General features: G+C 38.9%; 4 protein-coding genes and 1 long non-coding RNA gene across 6 annotated transcripts in view; 3 read left to right on the top strand and 2 right to left on the bottom strand.

The window, feature by feature from the left end:
• rassf3 (Ras association domain family member 3) overlaps positions 1-11,826 on the top strand; it is a 58,922-nt gene extending 47,096 nt beyond the window's left edge. The window contains exons 3-7 of the mRNA XM_068306759.1: positions 1,210-1,317; positions 3,498-3,671; positions 4,296-4,383; positions 5,702-5,817; positions 6,633-11,826. Coding sequence (XP_068162860.1) covers positions 1,210-1,317; positions 3,498-3,671; positions 4,296-4,383; positions 5,702-5,817; positions 6,633-6,782 — 636 coding nt within the window. The 3' untranslated portion in view covers positions 6,783-11,826. The remainder of the gene's footprint in view (positions 1-1,209; positions 1,318-3,497; positions 3,672-4,295; positions 4,384-5,701; positions 5,818-6,632) is intronic.
• On the bottom strand, positions 1,513-5,802 carry LOC137589188 (uncharacterized). Of its 2 annotated transcripts, none has more exons than XR_011034155.1 (3): positions 5,676-5,802; positions 3,491-3,675; positions 1,513-1,991 (listed from the first exon to the last, which is right to left on the bottom strand). It is a non-coding gene; the product is annotated as an uncharacterized lncRNA (long non-coding RNA). The 2 variants fall into 2 exon arrangements; XR_011034156.1 differs by lacking the exon at positions 1,513-1,991 and adding an exon at positions 2,009-3,302.
• Positions 11,827-12,731: 905 nt separating the features above from the next.
• On the top strand, positions 12,732-19,242 carry zgc:194209 (uncharacterized protein LOC570908 homolog). Its single transcript, XM_068307115.1, has 9 exons — positions 12,732-12,807; positions 14,231-14,320; positions 14,800-14,921; positions 15,126-15,227; positions 15,913-16,065; positions 16,376-16,491; positions 16,927-17,087; positions 17,158-17,353; positions 18,325-19,242. Coding segments are annotated over exons 1-9 (1,152 nt in total). The 5' UTR covers positions 12,732-12,805; the 3' UTR covers positions 18,535-19,242.
• Positions 19,243-20,274: 1,032 nt separating this feature from the next.
• LOC137589647 (probable E3 ubiquitin-protein ligase makorin-1) lies at positions 20,275-21,428 on the top strand. The gene is made up of 4 exons (XM_068307511.1): positions 20,275-20,594; positions 20,764-20,871; positions 21,034-21,133; positions 21,230-21,428. The coding sequence occupies exons 1-4, from the start codon at positions 20,275-20,277 to the stop codon at positions 21,344-21,346; spliced, it is 645 nt and encodes a 214-aa protein (XP_068163612.1). The 3' UTR covers positions 21,347-21,428.
• Positions 21,429-23,646: 2,218 nt separating this feature from the next.
• Positions 23,647-27,798, bottom strand: creld2 (cysteine-rich with EGF-like domains 2). Its single transcript, XM_068307209.1, has 10 exons — positions 27,475-27,798; positions 27,233-27,315; positions 26,881-26,991; positions 26,661-26,752; positions 25,822-25,998; positions 25,600-25,698; positions 25,364-25,447; positions 25,077-25,172; positions 24,281-24,421; positions 23,647-24,148 (listed from the first exon to the last, which is right to left on the bottom strand). Exons 1-10 carry the CDS (start codon positions 27,613-27,615, stop codon positions 24,093-24,095), a joined length of 1,080 nt encoding a protein of 359 aa, XP_068163310.1. The 5' UTR covers positions 27,616-27,798; the 3' UTR covers positions 23,647-24,092.
• Positions 27,799-27,879: the final 81 nt, after the last annotated feature.

The following is a 27,879-nucleotide window of genomic DNA, read 5'->3' as shown; positions in this document are numbered from 1 at the left end:
ACCACACCTTCTCCAGCTATTTATACATAAACAGCAGCTGCTGGCTGTCCTCACATACGGTCAACATACAGACTTTGTACCCACATCACAACCTGTTTGAATCCTTTCTGTATCAAAATTCGAGTCAAAACAACCTCCTGTTTGCTTAAGCAGTCATTTGTGACTTTTGATGACATCTTTGGTCATTCTGTGTTTGACCAGCATGCTCTGCCCTGCAGGACCTGTGCATAATTTGTCTAAAATTACATCAGTCAGTCACACAGAATTGACTAATCGGAAATGTTTTTTCACAGCGGTGATGAAAATGAGATGATGACCTTGACCTTGACAAAACTAGGTCAACGTCAAATTTTCACTTTTGTACACTCAGGAACCGGATAAGATAGAAAGATATGGGAGAAGGCCAGTGTGAGTAAGACCATAGATCAACTTTGATCTATGACAGTAGGTCAGAGCACTAGCTTTTATCTTTGACCTATGCAAGTAGGTCAGGGTAAAATTTTGAGTTCAGGGATGTCGTGGGGTGTTGCAGTCTGTGACTGCCTTGGTTCTTGTTGTCTTTTGCTGGTCGTTGGGAAATGTCACATCGCTTGAAAGCTTAAAGCATGAACAATTACTCAGCAGCACCGTCTCTATCCAAAAATCATTTCAGTTACTAAAGATAATCCACAGACTTTGCTGTGAGGACTGTCAATTAGATAATATCCTCTCCCTGTATCACACAGCAGACCAAAGTGTGTATATAGTCATGGATCAGCCGAGGAGGACATCACTAATGTCATTAACTTGAGCCTCTCATCCATGACTAGAAGCATGACCATCTGGTGTAGTTTGATAAAAAGAATAGTTCCTGCATGCTGTCTGATCATAGATATTCACTGTTAAACATTAAACATCACAAATGTTACAGTTCCTTATTGAAGTGTAGATATTTGGGATTCTATTCCTTGAAAGACCTTGAATACTTAAAGAACTATTAAAGTATAAGTCAGTGTGGAGAAAGCTCTACGGAAAGTTACAGAAAGAATACGTGATTTGATTTAGAATGAAGGATGCAGACGTGATTCTCCACTTGATGTTTAGTGTCATGTGCTGCAGGGAGGAACTCCTCATCTTTGTTTTCCTGCTGCTGCTGACCAAACAGAGGTTGTGTTGTTTTTAGGAGCTATCATGTCTCATTTCCTTCAATTCCCTCTCTGTCCTCATTAGGATGTGGAGAAGGAGAGAGAGCTGCGGACGGTATTCAGCCGGGAGGAAATCAGGCAGAAGATCGAGCTGTACAACTCTGTGACCAAAGACCACCTCAAAATGACACTCGTGAGTGGAGCACACGCACACACACGCACACAGACACAGACACACAAACACACCTATACACTTGCTGAGTCTGTGGCACATATTTGTCTTCAGGCTGGTTTCTCTTTTGGAACCTGTATTGTCTCAATCAGAGATTCTTTGTGCTGCTGCCAATTTCATTAAACAGCCATATGACGTCTGCCAGAGGTAGTCCAGTCAAAGTTTATTAAAGTATCACAAAGCTCGCCCCAAGGGTTACACGTGTAATACAAAGCAAAAGCAAATATGTGAAGAAAAAAAGTTTAAACTGAATATTTGACACACAGATTGAAACTTGAATAACATATATAAAATGCACAGAAGTGATAAATAAAAGTAAAAACTGACACTTAAGTTAAAGCACTGTGATGTTGACACAGTCACAACATAACACAGTCTTAATAACACATTTGAAACATGCAGAATCCTGCGGGCTCTGAATCTCCACGTCTGAGGTGTGCTGATATTTCCACGCTGCCGTCCTCCTGCTCCCAGCATTCCTCGGCAATAACATCAGAGTGGTGTGGAGTTGTTCCTGCTATTGTTCCCCCCACAATGTTTTCCTTGGCAGCTTGACAGATCTCTGAAGTTGTTTTAAAACTACGAGACACTATAAGTGTTCAATGCAGTGAAAAAGGAGTTATGTAGAGGTAATCCTGTAACACAGGTGGGGAGTTTTCAGAAGAAAAAAGTGGAACGTTAAGGTAAAAATGAAAATGTTCTTGATCAGCACTGTGGCAGCAAAAAAAAGGGGAAGCAAGCACAGACATTGAGAATCAGAAATATCAGTAGTTTATTCAAAAGCTAAATACAATCAAGCAATCCTCAAGAGAGGTCAGCCTCCAAGACAAGCAGAGGGTGAGATTAAATCAATATTTAAGATTGTACTGAACAAAAGTTATCACCCTTGCTTGAATGCTATGCTTTAGCATAGATTTCACAACAGAACAATCACTGCAAACTGACTCAGAGCTCTAAAGTCAGGTCCAAACGGCAAACTGATCCCAGCTACAGCTGAGAGCAGAGGATAAATATAGTTTCAAACTTAACTGACCGATGGGGGGAAATCTAAACTTGGAGGTTCCAGGTAAGGTTGATTAATTTATTTATTGATTAGATTTATTGGATGTTTAAAGACTAGTTTCTCCTTGTTATTCTGACTCCTGTCCATCCTGGTCATTTCTGTCCACTCCCCCGTCTCATGAACACACCGTCCTCCAGGCACCACATGGAGTAATGAGATTATGATGCTCTCTCCTGTCTGGCCCATCTGGACACGTTGGTATTATTGGTTGAACTGGGATCTTTTGTGAAGGGATCATGTAGCACGCACTCTTAATCAATTTGCCATTCATCCATTTTGGTTACACTTGGCTGACTTTTGTGCGTCACTGGGTTTCTTCATTGTTAACTTTATCACCTGATTTTACATTCAATTCCAGGATACTTCTATCTCAGCTGTCAGGACACACAGTAGGGAGAACAAGTATTTAATATGCTGCCTATTCTAAAGGTTTTCCAACTCACAAAGGATGTAGATATCTGTAATTTTTTTAATCAAAGGTACACTTCAACTGTGAGACGCAGAATCTAAAAAGTCCAGAAGATCACATTGCATGATTTTAGGTATTAATTTCCATTTTATTGCATGACTTAAGTGTCTGATACATCTGAAAAATGAATGTTGAGTGTGATTTGGTACAAAAAAAACTTTGTTTGCCATGACAGAGATCATCATATTTCCTGTACATCTTTACCAGTTTTACAGCAGGAATTATGGCCCATTCCTCCACACAGATCTTCGCCAGAACCTTCAGGTTTTGGGGCTGTTACTGGGTAAAACAGACTTTCATCTCCAAAGATTTTTTATTGGGTTCAGGTCTGGGATTTTTTTTTATTTTTTAGAAATAGCTATGATGCCTTTTTCCCAACTAGCCCCGACTGGCCAGTCCTTTGTTTAGCCCCCTCTGTTAAAAGGGCAGAAAAGATTGGAGAAAATTAAGGGAACGACATGTCTGACATCGGCATGTTGGAGGCGGAGCGGCACACCAGACCAGTAATAGTGAAGGCTCACTATTCCACAATAGTGAATGTATGGACTGCATGCCTTCTCTAAACCATGAACAGTATTTCAACACACTCTTTGTCTGCTTACTTCCCAGAATGCCTCTGGTGTGTATACTGGTTTCATCAAGGTCCAGATGGATTTGAGGAGGCCGATGACGCTGCGCGGCGGTCAGAGAGCAGCGGGAGGAGTCGTCGTAGAAGAGGCCTTCTATCTGCCCAGAGGAGTCACCAACACCCTCCACATCAGCTCCAATAACACAGTCAAACAGGTGGCTGACACACACACACACACACACACACACACACACACACACCCTCGCGTCAACAGAACATAATTGGTGTTGGATGACAGGAGCTCCCGGTTCAACAGAAGCCGATAATTAATTTTCAAGTTTATGGAACTTTGTTGAGTTCAGGGACTTTTGTTCTGTGGTTGGTGACTAATCCACAATGACTGACGGCATTACAGCTAGAGAAAACACTTGCTCTGATTAGCTGGCAGGCGTCTGCTCAACCAACTAGATGAAATATTGTTTTATTGCACCTGTCAAACACTATAGAAATGTAAAGGTGTCACGTAAGACAAAGAAAAGCTTTAACAGTATGACTGCATGCATGATTATTTGAACTGACAATTAATGGATTCTCAACCTGATGCATTACTGATAATGTAATTGATTCGTATTTATATCTGATCATCCCCCTTCATATTTTCAGGTAGTGTAAATGGAACAGTAATATAAAAATATCAAATCACTGAAGATGTTGTAAAACAGATGGTGAAAGAGTGCAAATTGAAGATGTTCGAAGTTGTGATCCTGCTTCAGAGTTGACCTGCTTCTTTCTCAGGTTCACTGGTTTCATGAGGTCTATTTTTGTGTGTGTGTGTTCAGGTCATCGTCGCCCTGCTGAACAAGTTCATGGTTGCAGACAACCCGGCCAAATACGCCCTTTACAAACGCTACCACAGAGAGGAGCAGGGTAAGACTGTGTGTGTGTGTGTGTGTGTGTGTGTGTGTGTGTGTGTTGGAGAGGGCGATGGGGCGAGAGGTTTCATGCCACACATGCCGAACTTAGTATCAGATGCTGCGCTGCTGACATAGTGATGATCTGTGTGTGTTTGTGTGTATGTGTGAAGGGTGTGAGAGTGTATTTCTGATTGCCTCACCCTGATGCCACAGACAGAGCTGTCCCCACTTTGAACGGCTCACTTGGAATACCCCCCCAGCAAATACACATGCACATGCACATGCACGCACGCACACACATACACACACACACACACACACACACACACACACTCTGACAGCTGCTGTGTGCTCGTGGGGTGTATCATATTATCTTTTAGTTTATCTAGCGTCTCCAAGGAGAGGAGAAAAATGGAGTTTATGAGCCTCTGACTCTCAAACATGACTTGACCTCAGTGAATTTGTGCTACTTGTTTGAAGTTTGTGAAACATTTTGTCTCCAAATGTTTAAAGAAATGTGGGTGTTTTTTTTTTCTCCCTGTGAAGGGGGATAAATGTTAGCCACAAGTCTGGTTGTACCTCATTACTGGAGACATAAAGCGAGATGCAGCCTTCTAATAAAAGTCTGTGTCTAGACGCAAGCCCGATGGCAGACATGAAGACTTCATATGGAGACAAACTGCTGCGTGATGTCAGTACACAGTAGTGCACCGGTGATGGTCCACCTTCTGCTGTCGAACTGTGTGTGTGTGCGCACATACTCCATTGAGTATTAATACAGAACAGCGCCTTAAATGTTGTGTGTTATCATCATCAACAACATGTGCACATCTCAGGATATTTGGTGGCAAATTAGACAATGTTTTTCTTTACAATAGAAAGGAACTCTAACAGTTCTTATTGTCTGGCTGACTGACTACAGAATCCTGTTTCGTCATTATTCTCTAAGCCCAGTTCTGAATGCAGCTCAGAATGGATGAGAGAAAACTTGTGTGTCTGATTTTTTTGTTGTTGAAAATTATAGACTATTTGAGAAAACTTGTCTCTTTCACTCTCTCTGTCTCACTTTCGCTTGTTCACTCTCTCTTTCTCTGTCTTTCTGTCTGTCTCTCTCTAAATTACTGTGGTTGTTGATTCGCCACACCCATCTTCTTCATCTTCTGCCATCCTTGTTTATACACACACACACACACACACACACACACACACACACACACACACACACACACACACACACACACACACACACACACACAGTGGTACCTCCATATATGTGGCTAGAAGGAACATAGAAACTGTACTAACCGTGTGTGTGTGTGTCCGTCCTGCAGTATACGTGTGTAAGCTGGCGAATGACGAGCAGCCTCTGTTTCTTCGTCTGCTGGCGGGACCCGACACCGACACACTCAGCTTTGTACTGAGAGAACAGCAGACGGGAGAAGTGATGGTAACACCTCCTCTACCTCCATCCCTATGATTCACCCTCCTCTTATCCTGGGATCTTATCCTCCACTTCCTCCTCATATTCACCCTGCTAGTTATCATCCTTATCCTAATCTTGTGTTTTTCTCTCTTTCTGCTCCTTGTTGTCTCCCTTGATCTTTCCTTCCTTTCATCTTTGGTTTCTCCTAAAGTTTTTTTGAAGGAGACTTACCTCTGTTGGTAAAGAAAAACTTTGAGTTATGAAGTTAAAATAACAAAAAGCTATAGAGTGGACCTACTATTTCCTGTGTCATAAATTTCCATCTATTAATTTTGTCTGTCAAACAATTCTAAAAACGGCAAATCAAGATGACAGACAATAAATAAATCTACTTCAGACATTATTCATTGGTTTTATGTGAGATATCACAACAACCCTGACTATAGATTATTTGTTATTTTCCTTCAGTTATGATTCTTCTGTTGATCTTTGCTCTTTATTCCCATCTCTGTCACCTTTTTCATTTTTCATGTTTTTTCTTTTCCATTATCCTTTTCCGCTCATCTTTGTCCCCATTGACCAGATAATCCTCCAAAAACTCATCTTCATATTCTTTCCTTTCATCCTTCATTTTCTCTTTTCTTTATCGCTATAATTATAATGAATTATTATTGTCAGAATTTATTTACAATGAATCAACATTATTAAAAAGTGATGGAATGAAAAAGGTAGGATCACAACCACTGTTAAATGTCCATCAACCAAAAGAAAAAAACAAAACTAAAACAACCAAAATAAAATGTGCTGCATGCATGATGAGTGTTGTCACCTCTTTCTAGTGGGATGCATTCACCATCCCCGAGCTGCGTAACTTCCTGCGGATCCTTGACAAGGAAGAGTGTGAACAGAGGCAGGCGGTGATTCGCCGCTACGAGGCCTATCGCCAGAGACTGCACGAGGCGCTGAGGGAGGTCAGAGGGCCTTGCTAAAGGATCAACCTCCACAGAACGGGACTGCTGCTCCCTCCAACTGAGGAAGAGACTTTTCCTTCTCCAGGGAGAAAAACTAGTGTAAATTCTGATGGAAAGAACATGATGTGAACAAGAAATGAGAAGAGAGGATCCAACGCCTGGAAGAGGGGATGATACAGACAGGAAGAGGGATGATTTTAAGAAATGGAATGAACTAAATCGGAGGAATGAAAGGACAAAGCTGGGACTCTTCGTTCAACCTGCTGCCAGCGGTCGGCTCACACCAAAGATTCAGTTCGCTGTGCCATATTCAATCCTCCTCTCCCTCTGCTTGTCATCCCTCTCTTCTGTCTCTCCTGGAGTCTCGTAATTTATGCAGTTTATCAGATTCCTCTTCCATGTTTATTCTTTTTAATCCTGTGAAAGATTCAAGGCCATATGTAGAGTTATTTTTATTTAATTAGTTTCAAAGGTCTGTACATATTTTTTCTTTATTTAAATGGGTGGAGGCTTTTACCTTTTTTTCCCTTCCAAACAAGAAGTCTTATTTTATTTAGTTCTGCAGAGGCAGAGCACCAATCTAGTTGACACAGAGACAGAGAATAGTTTATACAGACCATTACTAGGAGTAAGTAAACGGCGAGGATCCTACGACTACACAACAGGAGTACCTATAAAGTTCAAAAATATACCCCGGAAGTTAGAAAGAGATGTTTTTGCATTTTGCTTTATTAATCCTTATAGTTCAGAAATGTTATTGATGGGAACAAGAAGGCTGAATGATGTATGGAGTCTCAAGTGTGCCATTAATGTTTTCATTCTATAATAGGGTATCTTTGCTACAACTTTAACAGTTTTCATTTAGTGTGCTGACACATTCATGAGTACAAAAATTGTAATTTCAACAACATTTTCAAAAAAACTTACTTCACAAATATACAAAAGCAACTACATAAATTTGTTTATGGAAGGTTTTCTTCTAAGAATCCTTTTATCCCTAATTTTTCTTGCACCCATCCATTCATAATTAGACAATATTTTTAGTCTGTATTGTTAAATTATCTTCCTTTAGTTTCTTGTAACAAATATCTAAGTAAAATAAGTAGTATTCAATATATATATGGTTTTACTTAAGTCTCATCTGTGTTTTTATTTATTGTAATTGATTTTAAATCTTTTATCATTTTTGGCACACTTCAGCCTCCTTAAAGTTCAGCCTGAATGTGTTGGAGGTGCAGTGAGGGAAAACAAAGTCAAATGAAAGGTTGTGAGTGCAGTGATAAGTTTGGTGTTGTCTCAAGGAGTGAGGATGATAATGAAGTGGTTGTATTTGTTTGTATTTTTGCTCCGCCAGCTGAGTTTGATGGAACATGGACTGATGTACCTCGTATAGACTTGACCCCTGTCCTCAATTGAGTGGGGAGGTTAGTCCAGTTTCTGGAAGTCGACTGAGCAGTTTAGAGGAAGTTGGAAAGAAACCTTAGCTGGGTGCAGGAAGAAAAACATAGAAGATAGGTTTGGTTTTTGTAATAGACAGAGAAAAAGCAAGTGGTAAATATTGTCAGAAAAAAGCAGCCTGACAAAGTTTTTGTGTTTTTATTTATGAGAGCTCCTATAATTCACAGCTGAGAGGAAGCAAAAGGAAGTTTTTAAGGTGTGATAGATCCAGAGAATGGAGGCATTGTTTTGTTCTCCTGTATGTCTGCAAGCATTCATGCAAAATGTGTTTTCACACTCTTTATCTCAAGAAACATTCAACCTTGATCGCCTTATCAACCTGGGTTTCAGCTTTTTTTTTTTTCTGGTGGATGAAAGAGCAAAAATGTTGCAAATCAGGAAGAATAATAGAACAGAGAAAGGGATGAAGCAATGGATGGAAAGTTGTGTTAGCAGAAGAGAGTAGCAGAAAATGAAAAGCCTTTTTGTACAGTTGGGTTAGAGAAATTCTTCCTGACTAAGCTTGGATTTGCAAGTTGCCTTAAAAATATGCAGGGCCTTCTTTGGTACATGTAATTTATTATTTATGGCTTAGACACCAAAAAGGCTTAATATAGTTTTGTGGGATTATCTTAGCTTTTCAGAAGCAGCCGTTTCCTACATACAACAAAATAGAGAATGCAAAGTGTTTGTTGTTTAAAATGATGCTTCATTGTCAAGCTTCAGGTACTGTATACTATTCTGTAGAAATCACCTTGTACAATTACCCCATCTAGTGGTCAAATACTGCAACTATTCTCTCATTCCTGTGTCAAAGCTATATGTAAATTTATTTTATAATTCTTTTGATATAACCAAAGATATTTTTGTGGTGTTGCCTGGAGCAAAAAACATATTAGAGAACTCTTTTCACTGAAGGGAAAGACATATATGTAGTTGAGAGTTTTATTTAAAAGGGGTTTAACCCTAGTTTATTCTACTATCAAACACTGGGTTAAAACTTTGGAACACGCCTTAAGTATTTGAATTTTTACAAGTAAAAGAATTCCTTTTTTGATGTTATGATTGACACACCAACATTTTTATTCATGATATTCAGGTAACCTGTGAGAACAAAAAAAAGAATAATCCTAGTGATGCCACAGTGATGTCATCTGGACTGTTTTAGCATAGCCAAGGAGCTTAATTCTGTTCATTTTTGTCTTGTTATTGCTTTGTTTGTTTAGTTTTTTTTTTTGAGAAATTTGCAGCGTGAAGTTGAAACATGGGCATTCTTAAGGGGTGGAGTTGTTCAATGGAGAATGTTGAATCCAGTGATTTTAGAACTTGACCTGTAAAAACAAATGTTACCATGTTTAAAACAAATGTTACCATGTTTATTCCTCTTTCTTGGCCCCATTCAGAGTACGCCTGATTTCATGATCAAGCGTACTTTGATTGTTGAGCCACTAAATATTTCTCATGTTATGCAAGTGTTAAAACTTTAAACATTTATTTTCAGGGGACAAATTTAAACAGAAAATTTAAATGAAAGAACTTATTAAAAAGCAATGTCAACATATTAAAACTGGAAAAGCTAAAATATTGTATTCTTTTTGTAACTTGTGAAACTTTATTGGTTATTTTAAAGATCAGTAATCGACCTCGTAAATTAGGAATTCAGCCAGGTATAAATTCAAACTACTTAGGTTTTTTTTGCTGCATCTGTATGATGTAATTTTAAATTATACAAACATCTGCATGGAACCAGTTGATGTATCAAAAACACGCGTTGTCGTTTTTATATTTGATAAAACATTAGTAGTTAAACCACATCATTGCAGACCAGTTGTTTCAATTTATTTTTTAGGGCACTTTAACTTTGAATTCAGGGAAGACAGGTTTTTCTTTTTTGTTTTTCTTTTATTTATCTGCAAATTGTTGCCATCATAATCTTTACTTAATCTTAACGTCTAATACAATATAATCTGAAATTTAAAGTCTTTTAAGCTACTCTCATAATTGGTTTATTTTTTTATAAATGGAAATACATTGTGACAGAATTCAGTTCATTTTAAGCGAATTTAATTTTTTGTCTCGTTGAGCTTCCGTATGATGGTTTGCTCTAAATTAGCTGTAGACTGTGAAACGTTGTGATGGATCTTGACCTTTCTATGTGTTGGTGTTCACATTTTTGTATCCATATAAGGTAATTGTACACTCTGCTGAAGCTTTTTCGACGTTGAGGCACGCAGTACCATAAAACTATAGATCAGACAGGATTTTGACAAAAAGCTTTGGCTTCAACGTGGTTACCAAGCACTCCTGTTTATGCTGTAAGGTGCTGGTAAAAAAAAATTGGACATGCTGATTAATTAATTTATAGTGAAAATCTACTGGTCCAGTAGTGCATAGAGTTATGATATGATCGTTGTTGTGAATTCAGAGATTTTCTTCTAAGGCTTTTCAAACAGAACTGGAGCCATAAAAGACTTTTGTTCATTCTTACTGTTGGCGATGGCAGTTTCACAAAAAAAATCTCAAAATATTTCCATCTTGGATCCGTGTAAATTAATTTTAGTTTTTGTATTGTTGCCTGGAGCAAAAAAAATCTCAACGGTAGTAAAAATTATATGGTTTAGTTTTATTTACTATAAAGGGGTTTTAATTTATTCTACCATCAGACAGTAAATGAACGCCTGGTTTTCATATTAAACAGACGTACCAGTAGTTTTATACATGAAGATCAATTAAATTGAATAAAAATGTCCGCCAGTTCATAACTGCTTCAAGGTTCAAGGAGAACACAATTTTACAAATTCATACATTTAGAAAAAGTCTCATTTTTACTTGTATTTGTTTCAAGAATATTTACTTATGTTCTTTTAAAACACAATTTTAGGTAATAAATTGTAGGAGTTCAAAGTAAATTCTAATGGTCTCAACGCATCTCTACTCTGAAGCTTTTGTTCATGTTACACTGAATTTAACATTGTCCTCATCCATCTAGGCCTAAAGGAGAAGTTTCAAACAGTATTCTTTAAAATGGGAACAAACACATGTCATGGGAATATCTGATATGATTTAAAATTCCAGAGCTGCCACTGAATGGAGATGATCTTGTTCCTGAATGAACTGTCTTATCATTTAAAATGTCTTGTGTCACCTGTCTCCAGTATGATCAAGACACTGTCCTGTTTAATGCCAAAGATCTGTGAATGCCCCTCCTGTCATTTTATTGGTAACTTTTCCTGTCGTTCTGTTCTTGTATGTGGGGACAGATTATCTGGATTCATCACTAGTCTCACAAGAACATAGAAACACAAATGTTGTGGGTCTACATTCAATAAATAGAACACTGGCTTTAAATGTGTGCCTGAGTTGCAAATCAAAAATAAATTTTGTTTCACAATCAAACAATGAATGAATTTTGATCTCAGCATATCAAAATTTGATGGCAGCCGAACGAGGAACTACAAACAGTAAAACGATCACTGGTGACTTGGAGGATTTTATCCGATATTTTATCAGACATCACCATTTCTTGATTTTTGTCTGTATTTTGTGGTTTCTCTTTGAGTCGTTACCAAATGTGACCTTTCCTCATGCAAGGTGGGCTGCATCTATTAAAGGTGAACTTAAAACAGTCAAGTGTTGTCTGTGTGTTCTTGAGGTTTTGTGACTGATTTTGCAGGAATGATGCTACATTGGGAAATAATGAGGAAATAATCCCATGGCTGGGATCAGAAGACTACTAGTTTAGCATAACAGCTAACATAACCTGACGATAGGAAACATTTACACCTCCTAAATCATCGGTTATGTATTATCTTAACTTTTTTTTAAACAAAATTTGTTTAAATAAATTGAATCTCTTTTATTATCCATGTTTATTCACAATTGAAAGTGATATTTATTTTACTGGAACATTTCTGAGTTTTGTCAGTATTTTGGCTGCATGGAGGAAATGAAGTCCTCCTCCTGCTGCCCTCTGCTTGACCCCAGTTTAAATTCCCTTAGAGGGGGAGGAATGGCCCGTTCTACCTCACACTCACACAGTAAACGCACTCATATGTAAAGCAGCGGGAGTGACACTGTTGACGCTGCATACAAAGTAAAAGCTTTCGACAACAAAACACAGTTCATGTTTACGAAAGCTGTAGAAAAAAACATAAGAATAGATATGATATCAATAGAATCTGAAAAGTCAATTTAAAAGACGAGGAGACACAAAGACCTGATTGTAATGCTGTTTTGATGTTGCAGATAAATGTTCATATCAGTGATAACAGTATGCGACGTATCAATGTCTCGGTGTGCACAGCTCAGGAAGTTAACCTTCGGCCGTGAGATACTATTATGACATCTATAGATGGATGTGCTGTTGTAATACTCATTGTTTACATCAGATCATATGCATTTCCAACTAAGTCCAAAATGAACTGTAATTATAACTAACGCGTCAACAACAGACCGGAAATCGTGCCATTACACCCTTATTTTGAAAATCGTGACCGGATGTTTAGGTAGTGCCGGCACGTCTTCTTCCACGCTGGTCCGCGTATCGCGCCCACTCTTCAGTGCTTGGACTTGCTGGACGAGCAGAAGCGACGCTGAGCTGAACGATGTAAGTCTGACGCCGTTGTCATCTTAAACTCTACGTAGTAAAATGCAACAATTTGAGTGTTTTACGTTTTTACGTCTGCGAACGTCAGAAGCAGAACGATAACTTCTGCGTCGATAATCTCTATTCAGAAATCTGTTCAATTGCTGAATGAGTGATAAAGGCTATTTTAATTAAAGCAACTTTTGTTAAACAAACTGTATACTTACATGGTTACTTTCTTCTAGTTTAACTTATTAATTATATTATGTAGCAGGTGATGCCCGTCACATCTGATGTGTGTTTGCAATGTGCTGCACAAAACTGAAACGACTTCATACGAAGATCAGTATTTGACATCCCAATCTTTATGAACACGTTCATTTCAACACATAATATGAAGACTGACAACACATAAAAATGTGTTTTAATTCATGCCTTATGTCTGCTTTTTTTGTTTTTGTTGTTTTTTAAATTCAATACAGACACGCCCTTAGTGAATTTTTTGAACGATGACTAATAATTATAGTTAATTATTTAAATTAAACACATCCACCCATGTCAGATGTTGCTGTTACTGTAAGAGCAGCCAGACATTGGGAGGGCTCCACTGAGGTTACAGCATATCTCACAGATCACTCATGTTCTCACCAAACGTCTTGAATTGTTGCAGATTATCAGATTTTGATAACAGTTTATCATGAGGCAGATTAAATTGTTGAAGAAACGCTCCCTTTGCCTCTTGTCTTTCCTGTGAAGAAGAGTCACGCTTTCATTCCTCTCAGATAGTCAGACGCCATCAGATGTCATCATGTGTCAATCCTGTATCTCAGATAGGAAAAAAAACAAAAACAAAGAAACTCCAGAATCTCCAGAGGAATTCTTTCTTAGTTCATGGAAACCAGCACACATGCAGTGAATACAGTTCTGTTTCCGCTGACACAGCTGTGTGCAGTGATCAGTGGAACACATTGTAGACCCCGTGTGACACAACATGTACATGTCAAAGTTCACGTCACCATGTGTGACATGAAAATGTTGAAATACTAACTGCTAAGTAGATGCATTGGAATCTTTTCACTTTGCAGCTTTCCTGTAAGTCTATTGACCAAAGACTTACAGGATCGTTAATGATTTTAAAGAACAACTACAACAGTAGTCCATGTTGATTCGCATAAATTGCATTAAAAATTCTTATTTACACAGAAAATATATCTAAATGCACAATTTAAAAGAACAGGATCAACTATAAATGTTAAGATAAGAAATATACAATAATAATGATCATTATTATCATATTATTAATATTTATTATTATTATTATTATTATTATTATTATTATATAATTTTTGCATTCTAATGTTAGATCACAAACGTTCACTTAATTAACAACAAGATTTTACTGCTATGATGACTACTTGTTCTTCTTGTTCTTGTTCTTCTTCAGGTTTGGTAAGAGATTCTTTTTAGTGGTTTTGCTTGCTGTGGCTGTTGGAGTTTACCTGCTGCCTTCACCCATAGACCCTAAACCACATGTGTAAGCACATACACACACACACAGACACACACACAAACACACACACACACACACACACACACACACACACACACACACACACACACACACACAAACAAGTAATAGTAATAGTAATATTTCGCCAAAACACATTTCAGCGATCAAATTGTCTTAAAAAATGTGTGCTGAATCTACATCATGGAAGGCAAGGCTGTATCAAACAATACAGAAGTTGTAGTGTGTGTTTGACTTCATTTCATATCATATGTCCTGCATGGACTCAATGTCAGTGTTGTTGTTGAAGTGATTGATAGTGAAGTTATGATTAATTTGAATTTTTTTTTTCAATTTTAATGAACTTTACTGAACCCTGTAGGGAAATTAATGGCCTGCATACGTTAATAATCAAAATAAACTACATCTGACACTGAAAGGATTTCAGTTTAACAAATGTTTCATTTTACTGCTGATAACTGCAATGGTGAGATCTGTTCCTCCAGACTAACGGGGCCTCCGCCGGTACTTGAGGGGCCGCTGGCTGTCAACACCCGCCTGCAGAAGGGCCGCTGGCTGTTTTCTGGGAAACTTCACGGACCAGAATCCTTCACTGCTGACAAGGAGGGTGAGTTTGCTGGGTTTTAAGAGACAATCTGACGACCGAGTCAGACTCTCATTAAGCACTTCAGGGATTTAACCTTTAACCTTTTCCTGTGTTTGATACAATGTATGTCACCCTTTGTTGTTCCTGAAGGTCTCAGGAGACAGTGCTGATTTCAAACGTAGTTTCAAACAGCTGTATGGAGGCTGCTGTATGTGTGCTTTTCAGGTAACGTGTACACAGGAACAGTGGATGGGAAGCTGTGGAGGATCGGTCCAGATGACAGCCTGACCTTCATCACACAGATGGGACAAAATTTACCAGAATGTGGTTTGTAATTTATTCTCTGTCACGATTAATTAATCTGCGATGCACTGGCGACACATCCAGGGTGTACCCCACCTCTCACCAGTAGCCACCCGTAAGTCACACTTTGGAAAGGCGGCTGAAGAACAACAAATGAATGACAAATTAATTGCTTTCTTATGCAGAGGGAAAACGCGTCCACTCACAGAAGAGAGACTAGCGACCAGTCGAGATTCAGTTATTTGTGAAAATCTGTAACATTATATAGCATTATATATAACATTATATAACATTATATATTATATAGCTTAGCATGCTAGCCCCTCTTGCATGAGTAGATGCATGATTCCATGAGCTTGAGTTAGTAACTTGAATAAATTTGTTCATGATTTCCAGAAAATCACAGGAATGAGACATTAACGACACCTTTTTCAAATCTTTTAATGATTTGAGTACCACAAGCAAAGTTTTATGTAGTTCTATTGTATTCAGGAAAAAGATAATTTTACATAAAACACTAAAGCAAGCCTTTATTGCCTTACCTTTATTCAGAAAATGGTTTGACCAAAATAAAAGAACTGCAGTTGAAATAAAAGTATTAATCTGCCTTGTTCTTTGGATAGGAATCAGAGATATTCCAGGCAAGGAAGTGAAAAATTTAAATAAAAATTGCCGTCATCACAAGTTAGAGAATGCGTTGTGTGTGCAGGCAGCAGTACAGACTACGAGCCCGTCTGTGGTCGTCCTCACGGCGTTCGTCTGGATCGTCACGGTCAGCTGATTGTTTGTGACTCTTACTTTGGGCTGCACAGCGTCGACCCCAAAACTGGAGAGAAAACACTTCTCCTGGCAAACTCACAGGGTAAAGTATGCTGAAATTCATAAAGTTTAAAAAAACGTTTTCAAATAAAGAACATTACAGCGAGAGGGGGAATATTTTTACGCTAATTTACAGCTCCTCTTCTCTCTGACATGATGTGACCCACTCAGACTAAACATTCAGGGAAATACACACCCACTGTAACCTGGAGAAGGAAACTGGGATAATATGAAAAGTGAACAAAGAAATGAAAAAGAAGTACCAGGTCTAGTGAACTAGATGTAGATTTTGATGACGTAGATTCAGATAAACTACTATAGCTACTAATACTCTCCTTTCCTTTGCTTTGCAGGTGCTGATGGCGTCCCGTTTGCCTTCCTGAACGGCCTTGAGATTTCCTCCAAAACTGGGATCATTTATTTCACAGACTCGTCCAGTCGCTGGGGGCGCAGACATGTCAAACTGGAGGTGAGCAGAGATCAACCAGTTCAGAATCAGTAATCTTTAGAGACCTTCCACATGCATACTTTATATTTGAACTAGATGGTCTTCTAAAATAAATCAAAAGAGGGTAGGTAAAGTAAGTAACAGGCATGTGGCTGCAAGCAAAGCTGGCTTTTTTCAGCATCACTTAGCAACCGCAGCCCCCAGGAAACAGTCTAGTTAACCATTTATCCAGTCAGAAAAGACAAACTTAAGAGTTCACTCATTTCCTGATGAGACCATTTGTCTTCTAATGAGTAGTTAATGTGTAGTCTCTGGATTAGTTGTGTGTAACTTTGACTGATGGATTTAAAACAATCAGCAAAACAATGCTAAGACAACTTAAATCTAGATAAAATGAAGGAAGCTAAAATAAACTAGATAAAAATGTAAGATAACCTAGATGAACTGATGTCTCAGGTTATTGAGCTGAACAGCCTTGGTCGTCTTCTCTCTTACGACCCGGCGTCAGGCCGTGTGAAGGTCCTACTCGACTCTCTCTATATGCCCAACGGGATCGTCCTGTCACCTGACGAACACTTCCTGCTGCTGGCAGAGACTAGCATCGGTCGCATTCTGAGGTACGCAAACACACAATGGGACGGACACCAGCTTCCCCTGCAGACGTTCAGTGAGTTGGTCTTCCCCCAGATACTGGCTAACGGGCCCGAAGGCTGGAACGAAGGAGATTGTCATGGACAACATGATCGGCTACCCTGACAACATCCGGCTCAGCGACCACGGGACATTCCTGGTTGGCATAACAACAACCCGGTTTCGGAAGATAATGCCTCCGTTCTTGGACATGATTGCCCCGTACCCGGCTGTGAAGCGCTTCCTGGCCAAGGTCAGTGTGTTGTACATCTCAGATAAACATAAATCAGAAGAATGAATAGCTGAATAAATGAAAAGGTTGTCTGCAACCCTGCTTCAGAAACTTCTGTGAATATATAATGATTATGGTACATCGCGGAATTTCAAGTGGTAGAAATTTGCATCATGACTAATTGGCATTCACATTATTATTATACATTTGAGGAGGATAAATGGTTAATATTCCCAGCCATACATGGGACAGTAGATTTAAGTCGTTAATACAACAATAGTAGGTTAAAAAGTAGTAAAGGCATCTGCACCATATAGATATAATATTGATTTCATTGATAAGTAGAGACATTTTGACAACATTAAAGAAAGCGGGAAAATGTTTTCCATCCTAGCAATTTTTTAGTTGATCTCCTTTTAGCAGAGATTATTCAATGTAATTACATGATATCAGAGCGATCATGTGAAAGGCTGTTAATCCAATCTACTTTCCAATATGCGTCTGCACATCACCACATGATTAAATTCTTTTGTGCATCGTCTGGAGAGAACAGGCTTTGTTCCAAGCTGCAGTGAGACAAGACCGTGTGAAATCTGACAAGACAGATCACAAACGCACAAACCTCATCTGACCTCACTGCAGCTCTGTCACAAAATGGGTCTGAACTCCAAGTGAACTCTGGGAAGGTCCAATAAGGTAACACTGATGGAAAAACTTTTAGACATGCTTGCAGCAATGACGTGACTCGACCACTAAAGATCTAAATCCCTGGACAACGCTAAAATGACGAGTAAAATTTAAAGGACCACAATGCTGGCTTTGGTCTCTAAGGTCATTCACTCTCATTCAGAATCGTGGTAGAAACCCTGAGTAGGACTACATTTAATTCATTCAGGAGAGTTAGTGTTAGATAGTCATAGTCATCTTTATTGTCAAATGTACCATATATGCACAACATACTGTGTTAAACTATTAACTGTTTGTGGTTGTAGGTGATCCCGCTTAGCTGGTACAACATCCTGCTGCCGCGTTACGCTCTGGTCCTGGAGCTGGGATTGGACGGTGAGATCGTGGGAACTCTTCACGACCCTGAAGGCCGTCTGACGTGGGCGATCAGTGACGTCTTCCAGCACCGAGGCAGGACCTACCTGGGCAGCACCGACTTGCCTTTCCTGCCCATCCTGGAGAGATGGGAGAGCTGATGATGCCGCTTTTTTTATTTTTTGAAACTTTTCATACATTTTTTGTGGGTTTCTGGATTTTACAATTGAGTTTAATCACATCTTAAGTGACAAAAACTTTTTTTAAGAAAGGTAACTTCTGTCTTTCTATTAGTCAAGTGATTTATCATAAATCTCACTCACTGACAGTGAACAGCTTCTTCAGATGTTTTATTCTGTGCACTGTCTTTCCTTTTAAATACCACTCATGTATTAACTGTATCACAACCACAACAAAGACTGACACAGACTTAATGATGAATGAATGAATGAATGGAGTCTCCAGTCTGCAGCAACGATGAAGAATTGGCTGCAGGTGTCCTCGTGTTTCTTTGGCAGTGTGAGACTCTTCTAATCGTACCAACTCACGTGACATTACTGGAGACGATCAAACAACGTAATGGACTTTGAGCAACTTAGTCATGGATACAATAGTTGCTCCATCAGCATTCAAAAAAACCATAATGTGTAAAATTCACTGGAAACTTTCTCTCATCGGGGAATAATTAAGTTGTAGAAAGCAGCAAAGGTTACAAATAAAAATAAGATTGTAATCATTATGAGTAGAAACGTCTACCAGATGTTTGACTGGATGTCCCAATGGTGCCTGTTTCCCCACCTTTTCTTAAATGTTCATTTTTCCCCCCCAAGTTGAACTGGAGTATAAATGTATTTTTATTTGAGCTAAATGTCAAAATCTTATCATTTTCTAGAATAATTTTTAAAAAAACATTAAGAATGTTTCAGATGGATGGATAGAATTAAAAATATAATTTTACACACATTATTATATTTATATATATAGATGTATTATTTCAAAATATACAGGTAAATAATAACATAACTTACCTTTCTTTTCTTGTTGCCATGTTTTTGATGTGTCTCCATTTTTTCCTTCATCTTTTCTTACATCATTGCGTGACGAAAGTTCCTGAACAACCAGGTGAGATGTGAAGTGTCAGTCATGACAAGAGTTTTCGCGTGGATAAACCCGAGAGTGGATCGTCGAAAGGCTCAACTAGCCTCGAGTCGCCACCTGTTTAAACCAGTTTAACTAATTTACTGGTGAGTAAATTAGTGAAACACCTACTAAAATACTCTTAACTTCAGCTGGAAGCTGAAACACTGTCAAAATGCGAGACTACTAGCTTAAGTTAGTCCTAGCTAGTCCCAGCGTCACCACATTTCCCAGCAGCCCACGCTGCGCAGGTCAAGGCGCGAGCCACTCCACTTGGCCCGTGATTGGCTAATACTTTTTGGTGTGTGCGTGGATTGGCTGGATTTATCCATTCATTGTTTGAACGTAAACCGTTCTCACCTGAATGTTTATAAATACAGGTGATAAACTAGCGGAGCTCAGAGCAGATCAGCTGAGAACAACCAACAGGTTGAATCCAACTACATAATAACTGTTTGGTGTTCAGGTGATTGTTTCTACATTCTAGTTTATCAAGTCTCCTGGTATTTCCACGCACATGTAAGTACGAGTTACTTCATCCTATTAATGGAACAGATGATTCCAAAAACTGCATGGCTGAAATAAACTGTTCTCCCTTTTCATTGCAGGAGTTCCATCACCAGACAAAGTGCAGCTGCACCATCTACACGTGTTTGCAGATACTACCAGAGAGGACAATGCTGGTTTGGCCAGCGCTGCAGGCAAGTAAACCCAACTCACCTGTTTTTAACCAAAACAACAACAACAACAAAAACTAAGCGGGTATGCATGAATTTCCTTGGCTCATCCCAACCTTTCCCACCTCTAGATATCTCCACGTCCTCCAAACATCAGATGCACCTGTTGCCGACAGAAGCGGTTCAGGATCTGCTGCTGTTGCCTCCAGGACCCAAAGACAAGAAGAACGTGAAGCTTTCCACCAGAGTGAAAGCGTGACCTGTGGGATATGCCTGGAAAAGGTGTATGAGAACACCCGGGACGAAGATAGAGTGTTTGCTATTTTATCAAAGTGCAATCACTCTTTCTGCCTGCAGTGCATCCGGACCTGGAGGAACACCAAAAACCTTGGTCCAGATGTGGTGAAGTAAGTTTAACTAATATTTAACTGTAAATCACAACATGCCGTCAAGGATCTGACTTCACTGACTTTTAAACTGACTTTTAAACTTAACTGACTTTTAACTGATCCGACTTTTAAATTAATATTAAAAATTAAATTAAATTAACAACACTATCTAATGATTATTGATCAGGACCTGCCCAATGTGCCGAGTGAGGTCTGCCTTCTACGTTCCAAGCAAATACTGGGTGGAAGGACGGGCCAAAGAGGAGGTGATTGCTGCCTTCAAGTCCAAATTCAGGTACAGATGTGTTTAACCTTTTCAAATGGTCTGATTTGATTACACTTAAATGTCCACACCAGTCCAGTTTGGATCGTTCTCATGTATCCTGGACTGGGTTTGTGCAGCACACCTGATAATGTCTGACTGATTGTCAACCCCTCTCCTCTCTGTCTCCTCCAGAAAGAAACGCTGCATTCACTACTGGAGACTTGGATGCTGCCCTTTCGAGGATGATTGTCTTTACCGGCACGAGGAACTTTCCCAGGAAAGGACAGATCTGGTAAATGTGATGGGGTTTTTTTTTTTCCTGGGTTGGTGAGTAAGTAGTTGCTTGGTTAGTTTACCATTATCTTACACTTTGTTTCTCGTTGAACAGGATCTTGTGGAAAAAAACAGAGAAGACAAAATGTTTGAATTTGTCTTTTTAATGAGTCTCCTAGTGGATGAGGAGCAAGAAGAGGAAGATTTTTCTTTATACATGAGAGATTTTTGAACTTGTTCTTAGTTTAAAATGTGTAAATGTGTTTGATATATGAACATTGAAATTAAAACTACATTATATTTTAAATGTTTAATCACAACTCATGTCTTTACTTCCATGGTTTTAATCATGGTGACCTCTGCCTTTGCTGGGCTCTAAGAGTAGGCCAGGCTTCTCCAGGAGGTTGACATCTGCCCTTGTTCATACTCACAGAGAAGCATTTCAACATTTATGTAAAAATCAATGTCATTTGGAAAACCTGAAAAAAAATACTTAAGCTTTGTCAGGCTATACATCTCATTCTGGATTCTGAGATGCAAAATCTCTCCAGTGAATCTGAACATCAAGTTAGAGTGAACCTTTTCCTACAACAGTTCATTTAGAGTGTCTGTATCACAGGTTTGAGACTCAAAGTAAAATGTGTGAAATGTTTTCTGCCCAACATGTCGGTAAAAAAAATAATGACAAAAGCTTTCAGAAGTTGACACTTGGAGGATGTTCCTTCTCTGGTGAATGACTTCTTTCAGCACCGGGATAGCTCCCAGCGATGTCTTCTCCACACAAACACACACACACACACTACGCAATGTGTGTTTTTGGTAGTAAGTTGGCAAAACCTACTTGCCTGGAGCCGATATTGATTGTTTGAACAAGTTATTGTCAGCTTTGGTGAACGGAAAGTGACACGGTTCACCCCTGAATCAGTTTTCATCAACAGTGTAATATCTCAGCAGTCTGATCCTCACACCGTCAAGTTCAGGCAAACATTCCTGAGTGATCTTGGATGAGAAGCCCTGGCTCTCAGTCTCAGGTGTTCTATCAGGTTGAGGTCAGGACTCTGTGCAGGTCAGTAAAGTTCTTCAACACCAAATTCACTCCTCCAGGTCTTCATGGACGTTTTGTGAGCTGGTGTGCAGTCATATTAGAAGAGGAAGTGCCCATGTCCGTGTCTCATCTTCAAGGATATGAATGAATAAATTAATGATCCATCCATCCATACGGGTCACAGGTGTTGCTTGAGCCAATCCCGCCTGATTACGAGCGAGAGGCCGGAGCATCATGGAGCCACATGAAAGACAAACATTCTTACTGTGAGGCAGCAGTACTCCATTACTCACTGCGCTATTAATTTGACGTTCCTTTGTCGCCACCTACTGGTTAAATTGTGTAACTGCGACGGACTGGCTCCAAGGAATCCATCATACAAAAGATGGTTATCTTTTGTACGAAGAAACTCTTCTAGAGGCATTTTATAGCACACATTTTGAATATAAGCGTAACGAAATCTCTATATTGTAAATATAAATATTGAAATCTATCTCAAAGGTTTGTGTATCTGTGAGATTCATCAGCTGCTTGATGAACCATCTCTTTATTTGATTGTTCATTCAACATTTACGTTTCATGACCCGCCTCAGAGATGTTTATTACACGAGATGCTCCAAGCAGGCAGTAAGTAAGTTGGTGTGAAATAAGGATGCAATGCACACATTACGCCAGAGGGCGGCGCCTGTCACCAGACTGGTTCATGTTAAGCAGTGCTTGATACACAACCTCTGGGACATATTTTTGATTGTTTATTAGGTGCTAAGAGAATCAACTGAAGACGTGAATCTCATGTATGGAGTCTTTTTAAACTAAAGTTACATAATGATGCCCGTATTTAATTGTCTCTATCAAAAAAGCTCTCAACAGATTTCAATCAAATTTTCTTTGTGGTGGATTGTGGACCAAGAAAAAGTAAATAAACTTTTGAGATGGGTCACCTGGAAGATGTTTTTGTCTTCCCCACCAGCTTCGACTCCTGCATGCAAGACGTTGTTGCTTCACAGCAAGAAGGTTTCAAGTTTGATTCCCTTGTGTGAGTTTGTATGTTCTTCCCATATCTGCATGGGTTTTCTGGTGAACTTTGGTGAATTGGTCACACCAAATTCTACATACTGTAGCTGTGAGTGTGAATGGTTGTCTTTCATCTGCGCTGGCATCTCTTCAGGGTTGTACCCCGTTTCTCCCCTGTAACCAGCTGGGATAGGCTCCATCAGACCTGTGTTTGTCATGGTGGATATGCAGCTAAAGATGGGGTGATTGTGATTCTCTGGTCTTCCAGAAGATGAATGAATTGGACAAGGATAAGGTCAGGGTAAGAAAAGATTACATCAGACAAATGACTGATTTAAAAAAATATACCACCATAGAAATTAAAACATTGAATAATCCCACTGGTTGTAACCCCCACGGTTTCCATCAGTTTACACTGTACATTGGAAATGGTTAGTTGTGTGTGGAAATACATTAGTGTGGAAGATATTGAACATGTTTATTTAAAAATCTAAAAATTATTTTGTATGGTAAAACAATCCTGATATTCTGTGGGTGAATTTGGGTAAGACTTTCATTTTTATAGCCATAGTCATTTATGATCACTGCAACATGAACTTATTACCCAGCTAATGTAACCAGACTTCACAAATTCAAGAAAATATGCACACTTTTCAAAATGGTTTACTTAAAGTTAACATGATATCTTTATTGAAACCATAAATCTTCACTTAAAACCACATACAACAAATAAAGACATCAAGTGGTATTTGGAATACAGAGAGAAGTGACAACGACTAGCGTATGTAGATCATAAAATGTCTCTGCTTGTCCTTTAAATCTGTGATCCACTGCTGGAGCAGCTTCTGTTGGTTGTAAGAGCTGCTGGTGAATTAAGTGCTGTTGTCCTGATTTCCTCCACTTGGCTTCAGTTTTTACATTAAAGCTCATTGTGTGGACTTTGATTTGTCTCCAAGACTTCTGACTCCTCTTCTTCTGATAGGAATGAAAGCATAAAAAAGAAATTCACATAAATACACAGAATATTATTGGGAAACTATAACAGAATTTCATGTCAGCTGAAAAATATTAAACAGATACAGTAGTTCAAATGGTAAGAATTCTTACCTTGCTGTAACATTTGTACACATTTGCCATCTTGTAATTCGTATCCTGTCGAGCAGAGGCACACAAAGCTTCCTTTGGTGTTATAGCACTCCTGATGATCCTCAGTGCATATAGGCTCTGACTGGGAACACTCGTCGATATCTGCAAAATGTAATGCATAACTGATACATCCATCTGACTCTTCTGGTCACCCAGTCATAAGCAATAAGTCTGTGACAATCAAAAGTACTGCACAGTACTGCATTAGCACCCATAGAAGGATGGTTACTCAATAAATGGTCAACCAGTATCCTCCTATGAAAATTACACACATTTAGCTCAAAGACAAAACACAATGTAAGAGACACTTCTGGAAATATTCCAAAAATATATTACAGTAATTTAACTAAAAGGAGTTGTTTGTGGATCAAGAGCCTGACTTGGGACTGCAGCCATATGCAGGTTTTATGATATGAAGTTATTATACTGCCACCTTACTGTCAAAAATGTTTGTACACAAACAGAATAGGATCATTACTGATCCTCTTTGACCTTGAGGTCAATTAAATAATTCAAAAAGAGTAAATTTATAGCTCACCAGTTTTACAAGAAACTGTGATGCACTGGTCCGAAATTTTTCAAAGGTTTTGCTGGCATCAAATTCACAATGAGTGAGATATTTATGAACAGTAAAGAACGTAATCCGTTTTTAAAAAATTAATTTTAGGTGATTAGCAAATCATTGTATCCTTTTTCATTAATATTTAACTATCTAAGTTCATTTTTTTATTTAACTGAAACTTTATTGACGTCATACCGGTGCATGTTCCCTCCGTGTCCTCGTAGCCTCCAGCACAGACCTGGCACCCATCAGGACCGGAGGCTGTACAGCTGCTGCATGCTTTGTCACAGGCTGTGAAAGACAAACACCACAATATGACTCACTAGAGTAATGCCACAAAAATATTTAAATAACAATGTGACAGAATTTGATAGCTGTATAGTTGTCCAATATTGTGCAACATTTTAAAATAGTTCATGAGAAACATTTTGTACAGGAACCACTGTTGTATCCACATCTAACAGTTTACAGTTAATAAATACCGTTGCAGGAGTACGAGCCCTCTGTGTTGAGGCAGTATTGACCTTCTTGACATGGTGGCGTTTCTTTGGAGCACTCGTCTACATCTGTAAACATGTAAGATGGACATTAGTCAGATAAAATATGATGTTTTAATATACTGGTGTCACATAAACCAGAATAAGCCTCAGTAGGCTAGAGGTCTGCATCAAATCAAGCGCTCCCTTTTTACAATCTCATAATTTTCAGGTCCTCTTACCAACACAAGCTTCCTGCTCATCCTTCTCCCAGCCTTCTTTACAGCTATCACACTCCTGATTGGTCGCCCCGGAGCACGTGTTGCAGGATGTGTGACATTCTGTAGGGAGATGTGGATTCAGAATAAGAACAAATCTGATGCTCACTGCCGTCCTCGTGTGCATGTGAGGGTGAACTGGTGATTTATTTCAAGCTGAGGCTGATTAAGCATTTATTTGTGTACCTGTGCACAGAGAGAAGGTGTCATTCCTCACTTCATTGAAGAAGCCGTCAGTGCAATCGAGGCAGAATTCCCCTTCGTAACCGTGGTTACATGAACACTTTCCATTTCCTCCTCTTGTCCCTTCGCCATCACACTTCCCGTTTCCATGACAAGGTCTGTCAGAGCCCCCCACACAGGCTTCCAAGTAGAAAAACAGAAAACCATTAAAAATTAAACAAACTAAATATCACTGTCAGTTATGTTTATCTACAGCAGGGGTGTCAAACTCATTTTCACAAAGGGCCACATCAGCATAATGACTGTCTTATAAGGGCCGGATGTAACTTATAAATGTAACTAAATGTCACTCAATGGAATGTAAGATAAATGTAGTTACTCCTTTATGTGAAATAACTCTAAATGTACAGTATTGCTAATTAAAATAGCAAACATTACAGTTGCACAAAAAATATGCTTGTTGCTCTGTTATAACATAAATCCTTTTAATTTGTCAGGTTATGAAACCCACAGAACTCCATCAATCAAGGATCTAACTATCCAACAGAATTAAGAAAAATAACATCAAACACAAGTTAGGACTTGTGTTCCAAACATTTTTGTCAAAGTTGAAATGGGCTTAATTACTGCATTCTGGTAAATGTAGTTTTGTTTAAAGCACTTTGATCTATAGATATTTTTAGACATTCTGACCTTTAATGCTCTCGAAGGTCACATAAAATGATGTGGCAGGCCACATTTAGCCCCTTGGCCTTGAGTTTGACACATGTGATCTACAGCATGTCTGAAACAGAATGAATGAACTGAAGCTGTCTGAAGGTTTAGAAAAGAAATTTCCTCACTATTACAGTCGGGACCGTATGTTCCGTTTGGACAGCACACTTTGATGGTTTCAATGCAGAACCATTTATGTAAATCAGGATGTTTTGTTTTCCTGTGTCACAAAAGGGAACAAAACAAGATTGAGGGTTATTTGACAAAATCAGACACTCCACTAAAACACAATAAATCTGTGGTTGGAAAAACTCCAAATTTGTTCAGTTTACGCTAGCCAGTACCAACCTCTTGAACCACCAAGTTTCAAAATGCTCTTCGTGCTCCTCGACCATGTGGTTGCACTCAAAGCTGCTGCTGTCACACAGCCCCTCTATGATCTCCATCAGACGGATCTCACTGCAAAGGAAAAACAAGAAGCATAGAAGTGTGGATGTGGATGCTATTTCAAAATGGCAAGAAATGAGTTGACAAAAATTTAAAATGAAATACACCACAGCTGCTAAATGATGCAGCTTCAATGTTTGTATATACTACCATAAACCAGAGATACAATTCAAAAGTTTATGAGTTATCAAACATCTTGAACTGCTTCTCCTTGGAAAACAGACTACAGCTGGGACAGGATGCATCATCTCACCTGGTCTCATATTTAGATAGTTTTCTTTCCTCCCAGGCTGTGTTTCCTCCACCAAAATTTTGCTTTGTTGTACTTTCAAAGCCCTAAAATACAAAAAAACGTAATTCCAGAGAGAAACAAACAGTGATCTGAGCGAGGTTGAAGATGTTTCTGACAATTGCTTAAGGTAAACAAAAGAAAACAATACAAAAGCAAAAACGCATAGAGTGAAAATCAATCCCTGTTAAAAGATGCTCTTTCACCTTGTTGAAGTTATCAATTATTTTCCGACAGACAGAACAGGCGCTTTTTAAATCCCTCTTGGCTTCGGCATTGTGAAAAAGTAAAAGACTGACACAAAAAACTAGCAGCAGTAGCCGCATCTGTAGACCGGTGGAGAACATATCAGCCGATCAAATCTGATTCACTTTCATATCAAAATAATCGATTCAGCTCCTCGACAGCAAGCGTGTAACTAATATCCCTGTGCCGCCCGGTTGCAACGCATCTAAATGTGATTTTCGTTACATTATATATAAGATAGCGTTATCTATGCAAAGCGTGATAAAGTAGTATTTACATGCCGGTTCTACAGAAAAATAGTGGGGTTTTCGATTTCCGCGTCAGCCCTTGGCCGAATTGTGGCTTGGGCTGATTTGTTGAGATGG

Source organism: Antennarius striatus, chromosome 22, assembly GCF_040054535.1.
Source record: "Antennarius striatus isolate MH-2024 chromosome 22, ASM4005453v1, whole genome shotgun sequence".
NCBI lineage: Eukaryota > Metazoa > Chordata > Actinopteri > Lophiiformes > Antennariidae > Antennarius > Antennarius striatus.
Note: the sequence above shows the minus strand (reverse complement) of the source record. Positions and strands in the feature narration are given on the sequence as shown.